General features: G+C 42.5%; 1 protein-coding gene across 3 annotated transcripts in view; it reads left to right on the plus strand.

The window, feature by feature from the left end:
• The window catches only part of LOC139583476 (activated CDC42 kinase 1-like), a 35,618-nt gene extending 25,600 nt beyond the window's left edge, over positions 1–10,018 (plus strand). For all 3 annotated transcript variants that reach the window (XM_071414604.1, XM_071414606.1, XM_071414605.1), the window contains exons 11-18: positions 2,877–2,971; positions 3,127–3,321; positions 3,621–3,712; positions 3,821–3,865; positions 4,064–4,293; positions 4,436–4,636; positions 4,744–5,466; positions 5,982–10,018. In XM_071414604.1, coding sequence (XP_071270705.1) covers positions 2,877–2,971; positions 3,127–3,321; positions 3,621–3,712; positions 3,821–3,865; positions 4,064–4,293; positions 4,436–4,636; positions 4,744–5,466; positions 5,982–6,032 — 1,632 coding nt within the window. In that variant the 3' untranslated portion in view covers positions 6,033–10,018. The remainder of the gene's footprint in view (positions 1–2,876; positions 2,972–3,126; positions 3,322–3,620; positions 3,713–3,820; positions 3,866–4,063; positions 4,294–4,435; positions 4,637–4,743; positions 5,467–5,981) is intronic.
• Positions 10,019–11,847: the final 1,829 nt, after the last annotated feature.

An 11,847-nucleotide genomic window follows, 5' to 3' on the forward strand; every position in this document is an offset into this window, starting at 1 on the left:
TGTTTGGTAAAGATTTGGTGAATTGGTAAAAGAGGATGATAGCAGTGCTACTAACTATGTTATGTGTGATGATTGTGAGGCGCTATACAAATTCAACAGTCACAGGACGGGGACTTCGAAATTACTATTCAGATGGGTTAAATGGAACAGTAGCCTGAAATCTGGACCGACTGTAGGTCTATAACCTCTCACATAGTCTAATATAATATTAACTCCTGCAGAATTAAGCATTTCATGCACTAAAATGATACATCAAATGTAAAACAGGAGTGTAGAAATCTGGAGAGAATGAATGCGTGGTTAGGGACTGTGTGTAAAGGTGTTATCTTTATCAGCATCATAAAGGCTGATAGTATTTCAACCACATAAAATATGCATCCAAACAGAACTGAAATCTTATCAGAAACATGTTAGGTAGTTTTTGCAGCTTTTAATTTCCTTAAAACCGGTCAAACTGATGTTGTGAAAATGTTGCAATAATCCGTTTTATTGCATTTTCTCCCCGGCCCTTAAACCTTGTTGTGCGAGAGAACTAGATTGAACTATTCATTCTATCGATTTAAGACATTCTATAACCTAATTATCCTACTCCTGTCTATAGCTTACAAAAATAATTAAAATCATTCAAAATAGGCTACTACACCAAAAAGCATGATTCGGCCAAAAAGGATAGGAAGGGCCTGCAATTTGGGTAGGCTGCGCGGCAAATACCAAATAGATGTTTGTTGAGTTGCGACTGTCAGTGAAAAGTAGAGAGGCCCAGCCAGGCATTTCGCATTATTTCAAAATATAAAAACATAGTTTGGAAAGCAAATGACTATTGCTGTAAAGAGAAGACAAAAAAAACTCAAATCTGTCTTTTAGTTAGGCCTATCAAAATTCTCTAATGAATTGAGCGAACGGTATAGCCTATCTTATTGGCACCCGCAGAGAGCACTGGCGGTATCCCTGGTGCGCATTTTCACTCTTTGTCATTGTTGGGTCAGTGCCACTTAAACTGTTTTTGTTTGGACAAGGTTAGAGGGACATCATATTGTAATTGTGTCTCCCCTTGTCGTTAGCCGATTTAATAGGTCAGACATCGTTTTTATTCATTTGTTTGTCAGTGTTCGCAGAGAAGACTACCCTGTAATTTTTGTCATGTTAAAAAAGATTGTGTCCAGTCACAATGTATCCAGTCATATAAAGTGTAGTAGAGTTGCATAAAATGTGTTTATAAAAGGCCACATTTTTCCTGTGCAAAGAAAGGAGAAGAAGCGTCTCTGATATAGCCTATAACTTAGGTCACTCTTCGCCACTACGTGCTCAGACATGCATTTTTGGCCAACAATGATTGAGTTATATTATTAGCCTAAATTAGGACAATCCAATCTACTTATCACATTAGGAATAGTAGGCTTGCATAAGTCTGCAAATGTGATGATGCATGGAATGTGATGATGCATGGAATGTGATGATGTATGGGATGTGATGATGCATGGGATGTGATGATGCATGGGATGTGATGATGTATGGGATGTGATGATGCATGGAATGTGATGATGCATGGAATGTGATGATGCATGGAATGTGATGATGCATGGGATGTGATGATGTATGGGATGTGATGATGTATGGGATGTGATGCATGGGATGTGATGATGCATGGAATGTGATGATGAATGTGATGATGCATGGAATGTGATGATGCATGGAATGTGATGATGCATGGAATGTGATGATGCATGGGATGTGATGATGTATGGGATGTGATGATGTATGGGATGTGATGATGTATGGGATGTGATGCATGGGATGTGATGATGCATGGAATGTGATGATGTATGGGATGTGATGATGTATGGGATGTGATGATGTATGGGATGTGATGATGTATGGGATGTGATGATGCATGGAATGTGATGATGTATGGGATGTGATGATGTATGGGATGTGATGATGTATGGGATGTGATGATGCATGGAATGTGATGATGTATGGGATGTGATGATGTATGGGATGTGATGATGCATGGAATGTGATGATGTATGGGATGTGATGATGTATGGGATGTGATGATGCATGGAATGTAATGATGTATGGAATGTGATGATGTATGGGATGTGATGATGCATGGAATGTGATGATGCATGGAATGTGATGATGTATGGGATGTGATGATGCATGGAACGTTTTATTGTAAGGGTGCATTTTTATGGTAATTTGCTTCCCCAAACTTGAAACTCACGCGCCTCCTATGGCTAACAAGTAGTGAAGCCGCATGTGTCTGATTGTAGACAAGTTGACTAACTAACAGTCTACCAAAATGTCTGAAATGATAAGCCGAAACACAGGTCTATCTATAGACAGGCCTGTCCAAATATTACTCCATCTCTGACTGTACAGAGCATTTTCTATTTTAGCGGGTCGGGTGCTGGCCTCAGATCTTCACTATCACATATAGTCGGGCAATTGTGGCTGCAGGTGAACAAACAGGTGAACCGTGCATCACTAGAATACACATTCATGGCATGGTTCACCAAGTGTCCAGCAGAGAGCACTGTAGGTACACTAGTGATTGCAAGACTGCAGGTGCAAAGGAAAAATGAATGTTGGTTTTATAAATCTTGGGGCAGATTTCCCAGACACAGATTAAGCCTAGTCCTGTAAAATTATTCCATGTAGAATCATGCTTTTTAGTCCAGGATTCGGATCAATCTGTGTCTGAGAAAACAGCGCATGACATTCTCCGCCTAGTAGTCATTGTGTGTGTGTGTGTGTGTGTGTGTGTGTGTGTGTGTGTGTGTGTGTGTGTGTGTGTGTGTGTGTGTGTGTGTGTGTGTGTGTGTGTGTGTGTGTGTGTGTGTGTGTGTGTGTGTGTGTGTGTGTGTGTGTAGACCATGCCTACAGACATGAGATCACTGCAGGACTTTGAAGAACCAGACAAACTTCAGATCAACATGAATGACGTCATCACTGTCATCGAGGGCAGGTCAGTGTGTGTGTGTGTGTGTATAAGAAGAATGATTCATTATTCAGAAAGGCAGATAGATATCTAATATGAAGAACATATTCATATATCCTTCTCTGTAATGTGCAATAGGGAATCATATCAGTGTGTGTTCATGTGTGTCTCTGTGTCTCCAGAGCAGAGCTCTATTGGTGGAGAGGTCAGAACAGAAGGACGTTGCGTGTGGGACAGTTTCCTCGCCACGTGGTCACGTCGGTCAGCGGCCTGTCGGCCCAAGACATCAGCAGACCCCTCACACACTCCTTCATTCACACTGGACACGGAGACACTGACCCACACAGGAGCTGGGGGCACGCTGACCGCATAGACAGGTACACACACACACACACACACACACACACACACACACACACACACACACACACACACACACACACACACACACACACACACACACACACACACACAGACCTGGCTGTTACCTGCGGGTACAGTGTCTGACAACTGGAGTAAAGCAGAGCCCCGTTAGCAGTGCAATTGCTCTTTAGCTTGTCAGGCACAATAAAACCAGTGGAAAAGTCCCCAAATACTTTTTATAAATTACACCTGAAGTACTGTGTTAACACTGTGTTTAAACTCTACTATATCCCTGGTCTTTACCCCTCCCCAGCCTGTACTTGGGAAACCCCATGGACCCCCCTGATGTTATGGGAATGGATCCTTCCACTGCCCGGCCCACCAAACTACCCAGCCGCACCAGGAGTGAGTAGGCTACACAAACTAACACACATTTATTCTCTCCTTACAAATATCTTCCTACCTTTTTATTCATTCATAAAGTCTCTCCCTCTTTCTGTTTTTGTCTCTCAGAGAAGCCTCCTCCTCGTCCTCCCCAGCCTGCTGTCCTGATCAAGAGTACGTCTCCCATGCTGAGTGTGTATTTACCTGTATATGTTGAGCTGTCTATGACTCTCTGATTGATGATAACGGTGTGTGTGTGTGTGTGTGTGTGTGTGTGTGTGTGTGTGTGTGTGTGTGTGTGTGTGTGTGTGTGTGTGTGTGTGTGTGTGTGTGTGTGTGTGTGTGTGTGTGTGTGTGTGTGTGTGTGTGTAGAGCCGTTCTATGACTCTGTGTTAGATGATGATGATGAATATGAAGGTGCTTCGTCGGGGCTGAAGAGGCTGGGCGCGGCTATAGGCCTTAAACTCCGCCCGGGGGAGGGGTCAGGTGTGAGGTCGGCCAAAAGCGAAGTCTCGCTCATCGACTTCACCGATGACAGCTTCAGCTCAGCCACGCCCTCCCCTCTCACTGAGACACGCACACCTGACCAGGACACACTCCAGGTACACGCACACCTGACCAGGATATATACACACACACACACACACACACACACACACACACACACACACACACACACACACACACACACACACACACACACACACACACAGAAGGCAAAATAACCTTCTTCTCTCCCTCCAGAACCTTCCTTCCATCCTGGACTGGCCCCTCCCTCTTCCTGCCTACGACGAGGTTGCCACAGAGGCCGAGGGTCAATTGGCAGACCAGGAGGTTCGATCTATCACTGGATTGCCAGAGGGGATGTTGGCTCCGCCCAACACTAATGCAGAGAGGAGGGGCTTAACTCAGTCAGCTGATCTGTTCCAGGAGCTGCAGAGAGAGGTACGACACACACAGAGACACACACACAGACACAGACACACACCACAGGTTAGTCATTTGAGTCTGGAGTTGTAACGTTGTTTTTCTCTCTTCCTGCTGACCTGCAGGTGATGGTGAAGCTGCGTGTTCCCATGACAGCTGGCCGTTCCTTCCCCTCCTCCCCCCTCCCCCTCTCCCTGGCCCCTCACAGACAGATCTACCTTCCTCCCCCCTCCTCTTCCTCCTATGAGGACAGACCCATGCTACCTCCACGCTCCCCCATCCCACCGCTCCGCTCCTCCAAACGCGTTTCCCTATGTGAGAGGGAAAACACACCCCCTCAGATCCCTCCCAGAGACCACGCCTTCTCTCAGCCCTCCTCACGCTCCTCCTCCCCCCTTCCTTTAGTGCTTCCCCTCTCTGTCTCCCCTCTCTCCTCCTCCCTTTGTCTCCCCCCTCCTCCCCTCTCCTTCTCTCCTCGTCAGAGAACTGGACTATATGGGGTTGTTGGTCCTCTCGGCTCTCTAATCTCCTCCACCCCCTCTTCCTCTCCTCCCTCCTCCTCCCTCTATTCCTCCATGCTTATGGCTGCCCCTCCCCCCAGTTCCTCATTGGATCCCCTCTCTGAGGGGCGTGGCCTGTCAATATTTATTGACAACTCTCAGAGTTCTGAACGCCCCGCCTACTTAGAGAGGTATGGAGCCACCAAAATGGCCACCGTCCGACCCATGGTGCAACAGCAGCCAGGTGGGGGTGGGGCCAGGCCTAACTCCTCCCACAACAACAACAACCACAGGACTCAACATTTAACTACAGCTCCCAGCAGGCAACAGGAGAACGGCCTCGTTCAGGTTAGAGATGTTCAGAACAATGAGGCTGCATTCAAGTGCTCTTTGTGTTTACTTGTTTATTGTGTCAGAAATGCATTCAAGTGCTCTTTGTGTTTACTTGTTTATTGTGTCAGAAATGCATTCAAGTGCTCTTTGTGTTTACTTGTTTATTGTGTCAGAAATGCATTCAAGTGCTCTTTGTGTTTACTTGTTTATTGTGTCAGAAATGCATTCAAGTGCTCTTTGTGTTTACTTGTTTATTGTGTCAGAAATGCATTCAAGTGCTCTTTGTGTTTACTTGTTTATTGTGTCAGAAATGCATTCAAGTGCTCTTTGTGTTTACTTGTTTATTGTGTCAGAAATGCATTCAAGTGCAAGACTTCTGAATCTATGAGATGCTTAAACATTGTGTGTGTGTGTGTGTTTACACGCACACAAACACACACACTCTCTCTAACATCTGCCTTTCTCTCTCTCTCTCTCTCTCTCTCTCTCTCTCTCTCTCCCTCTCTAACATCTGTATCTCTCTGTTGTAGGTAGAACAGTTGTTCCAGCTGGGTCTGCGTTCTAGTGCCAGGAGGTTCTAGAGCGTTGCCAGTGGAACCTAGAACAGGCAAGCACCATGCTACTGGACTCTTGTGGAAAAGTAGGCTGAGACAGACTCCAGGACTACTGACCTACAGACTTAAAACTACTGATCTTTAACCCTACAGACCTACTGTTCTAAAAACTACAGACCTGAAACAACAAACCTTTACCTATTACTACAGACCTACTGTTCTAAAAACTACAGACCTGAAACAACAAACCTTTACTTTTTACTACAGACCTTTATCTACAGACCTGAAACAACAAACCTTTACCTATTACTACAGACCTGAAACAACAAACCTTTACCTATTACTACAGACCTGAAACAACAAACCTCTACCTATTACTACAGACCTTTAACTACAGATCAGCCACCTGTATACTAGAGAACTCTGACAATGAGGTGAAGCCAACCAATTTAAGGCTGGAGACTAGAAGCTCACAGAGAGGGGGGGGGGGTTCTCAGAACAGACAGTCCCTTGCTGGAGACTGTAGGACCTGGTTGGGTCCTACGGAGGGAAACACAATACTGCATGTTCAGTAGTTAAGTTATTATATTGTTATATTATATAGATACAGTGCCTTCAGAAACTATTCACACCCCTTGACCTATTCACGTTTTTTGTGTGTTAAAGCCTGAATTTAACATGGATTAAACTGAGATTTTGTGTCACTGGCCTACACACAATACCCCATAATGTCAAAGTGGAATTATGTTTTCAGAACTTTTTACAAATTAATTAAAAATGAAAAGCTGAAATGTGTCAAGTCCTTAAGTATTCAACCCCTTTGTTATGGAATTCTTAAATAAGTTCAGGAGTAAAAATGTATTTGCTTAACAAGTCGCATAATAAGTTGCATGGACTCACTCTGTGTTCAATAATAGTGGTTAACATGATCATCTCTGTACCCCACACAGACAATTATCTGTAAAGTCCCTCAGTCGAACAGTGAATTTCAAACACAGAATCAACCACAAAGACCAGGGAGGTTCTCCAATGCCTTGCAAAGAAAGGCAGCTATTGGTAGATGGAGGGGAAAAAAACAGACATTGAATATCCGTTTCAGCATGGTGCAGTTATTAATGACACTTTGGATGGTGTATCAATACACCCAGTCACTACAAAGATACAGGTGTCCTCCCTAACTCAGTTGCCGGAGAGGAAGGAAACCTCTCAGGGATTTCACCATGAGGCCAATGGTGACTTTAAAACAGTTACAGAGTTTAATGGCTGTGATAGGAGAACTGAGGATGGATCAACAACATTGTAGTTACTCCACAATACTAACCTAAATGACAGAGTGAAAAGAAGGAAGCCTGTACAGAATAAAAATATTCCAAAACATGTGTTCTGTTTGCAATAAGGCACTAAAGGAAAACTGCAAAAATGTGGCAAAGAAATTAACTTTGTGCTGAATAAAAAGCATTATGTTTGAGTCAAATCCAACACAACACAGTACCACTCTTCATATTTTCAAGCATGGTGGTGGCTGCATCATGTTATGGGTATGCTTGTCATCGGCAAGGACTAGAAAGTTTTTTTAGGATACAAAGATAAATCAAATTTGATTTGATTTGAATAAAGCTAAGCACAGGCAAAATCCTAAAGGAAAACCTGGTTCAGTCTGCTTTCCAACAGACACTGGGAGACAAATTCACCTTTCAGCAGGACAATAACCTAAAACACAAGGCCAAATATACACTGAGTGTACAAAACATTATTAGCACCTGCTCTTTCCATGACATAGACTGACCTGGTGAATCCAGATGAAATCTATGATCTCTTATTGATATCACTTGTTAGATCCACTTCAATCAGTGTAGATGAAAGGGATGAGAGGATTAAAGAAGGATTTTTAAGGCTTGAGACAATTGAGACATGGGTTGTGTATGTGTGCCATTCAAAGGGTCAATGGGCAAGACAACAGATTGAAGTGTCTTTGTATGGGGTATGGTAGTAGGTGCCAGGCGCACCGATTCGTGTCAAGAACTGCAACGCTGCTGCGTTTTTCACTCTCAACAACCAACTTGACAGAGCTTGAAGAATTTAAGGAATAATGTGCAATCCAGGTGTGCTAAGCTCTTAGAGACTTATCCAGAAAGACTGACAGCTGTAAACGCTGCCAAAAGTGATTCTAAAATGGGGTGTGAATACTTATGTAAATTCCATATTTCTATTTTAAATTTTCTATAAATTTGCTAAAAATTCTCAAAACATGTTTTAATTTTGTCATGATGGGGTATTGTGTGTAGATGGGTGAGATTTAAAATATATATATATATATATGTTGAATTCAGGCTGTAAAAACATGTGGAATAAGTCACTTTCTGACAGCACTGTTAATCATTGTTAGTTATATTTGCTCACAGGATCAAATGTGAAGTATGAATATTTATTGTTTGGATATTTAAGGATTATTTATGTTACTTTAATTACTCCAGATCTTTTGTGTGTGTGTGTGCGTGTGCGTGTGTGCGTACATATGTGTGTGTGTTGATAGCTACTGTAGATGCTCATGCTGTTAATGATATGTATATCAGTGATACAAAATGATACTATGTTTTTATTTCATGACTACTACAACACTACAGACAATGAGTCCAGATGAAGTGTTCTGCACAGATATGTGTCATTGTAAAGTATGATAATAATGTTGAATATTAGATACAAAGTACGATTGCAAAGTAAAAATGGTATAATACATATGAAGTATTTAAGTGTAAAGTTTAGTAAAACGTTGTGTATACAGTATAGTGTTTTATGGTGTGGGACATACAGAAGATTTAACATGATGATAACTGTGTGCGTGTGTGTGTGTGTGAATAGTGATAATAATGATGATAGTCATGAAACATTCTGGAGCAGCCATACACCATATTACAGACCTACCTATCTACACCGAGGTTCAGACACTGCAAGGTGTGTGTGTGTTTGAGTGTGAGTTAGAGTGAGAGAGAGTGTTAATTCATGTGTGTGTGTTTGAGTGTGAGTTAGAGTGAGAGAGAGTGTTAATTCATGTGTGTGTGTTTGAGTGTGAGTTAGAGTGAGAGAGAGTGTTAATTCATGTTTGAGTGTGAGAGAGAGTGTTAATTCATGTGTATGTGTTTGAGTGTGAGTTAGAGTGAGAGAGAGTGTTAATTCATGTGTGTGTGTTTGAGTGTGAGTTAGAGTGTTAATTCATGTGTGTGTGTTTGAGTGTGAGTTAGAGTGAGAGAGAGTGTTAATTCATGTGTGTGTGTTTGAGTGTGAGTTAGAATGAGAGAGAGTGTTAATTCATGTGTGTGTGTTTGAGTGTGAGTTATTGAGAGAGAGAGAGTGTTAATTCATGTGTGTGTGTTTGAGTGTGAGTTATTGAGAGAGAGTGTTAAGTCATGTGTGTGTGTTTGAATGTGAGTTATTGAGAGAGAGTGTTAATTCATGTGTGTGTGTTTGAGTGTGAGTTATTGAGAGAGAGAGAGTGTTAATTCATGTGTGTGTGTTTGAGTGTGAGTTATTGAGAGAGAGTGTTAATTCATGTGTGTGTGTTTGAGTGTGAGTTATTGAGAGAGAGAGAGTGTTAATTCATGTGTGTGTGTTTGAGTGTGAGTTATTGAGAGAGAGTGTTAATTCATGTGTGTGTGTTTGAGTGTGAGAGAGTGTTAATTCATGTGTGTGTGTTTGAGTGTGAGAGAGTGTTAATTCATGTGTGTGTTTGAGTGTGAGTTATTGAGAGAGAGTGTTAATTCATGTGTGTGTGTTTGAGTGTGAGAGAGTGTTAATTCATGTGTGTGTGTTTGAGTGTGAGTTATTAAGAGAGAGTGTTAATTCATGTGTGTGTGTTTGAGTGTGAGAGAGTGTTAATTCATGTGTGTGTTGGCTCTTGCTCAGTGGTAGTGCTATAAACTGACAGTCAAGTGGTTGTAGGGTAATGTTGACTACAGGAGAACAGATCTGTAACCCAACATGTCTGATATTTTATAATAAACAGGTTTTTGGATCAACTCTGTATTCTATTCTGGTTTCCCGCTTGTCTTGGAACATGTACACACGTGACAGAACAAAGAAACAAGATGTAATAGACAGAGAGGGAGGATTATGAGGGAGAGAGAGAAAGACAGAGAGGATAAAGAGGGAGAGAGAGTCAGGATTCACCTAGGGTCATGATTTGGGGCTGTACAAATGTTTGATGTATTAGAATAATTGATTATGCTTATGTTATATTAATAGAAGGGGAGGGGTTATAAGACCCCTTCCTCCTTACATTTATAGGGTCCTAGACTACAGATGAACAATATATATATTCATTATAGAGGTTTAGAATTGTTCCACAATTGTTTTCTCATTCACTCACTCAATGTGTGACTGAGACAGAACTCTGCAGGGGAGTGTGGGAGATAAGAGACTACTCAGACATTCCACAGTAAATCTACTTTGGGGAGGGGACATTTATTGCCTAGCTTTTAGATAAACACTGAAACTCTGTTTGTACAGGCATGGATGCAGGGTTTTGGTCTCAGGAGTAAAAAGGTAATGATGTAGTCAGTGACATCACTAAGGCGGGACTTCGGTTTAATAAAACAACTTGAGACCTGGTGTTTGATGCAGAACTTACTCAGCAACATTCGTGCTATGTTCCTGTTTGTCAACTTCTGTCTGCAATTGCATTAATAAAGGTTTTTGAATTATTTAATTAAAGATATTGTCATAATGCTAATTTCAGCAATGCGCCAATGATGATTGACAAGGAGGAAAGGAACAAACCTAACAAGATGAGAGAAAGAGGATAAAGAGGGAGAGGATAAAGAGGGAGAGAGAAAGAGAGGATAATGAGTGAGAGGATAAAGAGAGAGAGAGAAAGAGAGGATAATGAGTGAGAGAGAAAGACAGAGGATAATGAGTGAGAGAGAAAGACAGGATAAAGAGAGAGAGGACGAAGAGAGAAAGAGAGAGAGAGGGGATAAAGAGGGAGAGAGAAAGAGAGGATAATGAGTGAGAGAGAAAGACAGATGATAAAGAGGGAGAGAGAGAAAGAGAGGCAGGATGAAGAGAGAAAGAGGATAATGAGGGAGAGTGATAGAGGATAAAGAGAGAGAGAGAAAGAAACAATGAGAATAGACAGTAGAAGAAGAAAAGAGCTAGATTGAAAGAAAGATGAGACTGTTACTCATCCTTGAACTGGACAGAAATCAATGGGATCAGGTGGTTAGAGAAGAGAGGGGGTAGGGGAGAGGAGAGAGAAGGGGGGGAGAGGAGACAGAAGAGAGGGGGTAGGGGAGACAAGAGAGAAGAGAGGAGAGAGAAGAAAGGGGAGAGGAGAGAGAAGAAAGGGGAGAGGAGAGAGAAGAGGGGAGAGAAGAAAGAAGAGAGGGGTAAGGGGAGAGGGGGAAGGGGAGAGGAGCGAGAAGAGAGGGGGTAGGGGAGAGGTGAGAGAAGAGGTGAGACAAGAGAGGGGGTAGGGGAGAGGAGAGAGAAGAAAGGGGGAAGGGGAGTAGAAGAAGTGATGAGTGGAGGAGGGGGGGTAGATGTGAGGAGTGGAGGAGGGAAGAGGAGGGAAGAAGGAGAGAGGGAGGAAGAGTTAATGGGGCTGACAGACACACACATGAAATGCAACTCCGGGCTGAGGAACACACACACACACACACAGAGTGATGAGTAACAGTCAGCATAGTCATTCAGCAGTGAGATTAACGACTGAACTCTTCTGTCATCAAACACCTGCTCTCTCCCTCTGTCTTTGTCTTTCTCTCTCTTTCACTATACCTCCCTCTCATCTCTCCATTTCTCACTTCCTCTTTGTACTTACTGTTCCTTGTCAGTAGGACAGTCTAGC

Source organism: Salvelinus alpinus, chromosome 8 (assembly GCF_045679555.1).
Source record: "Salvelinus alpinus chromosome 8, SLU_Salpinus.1, whole genome shotgun sequence".
NCBI classification, from domain to species: domain Eukaryota; kingdom Metazoa; phylum Chordata; class Actinopteri; order Salmoniformes; family Salmonidae; genus Salvelinus; species Salvelinus alpinus.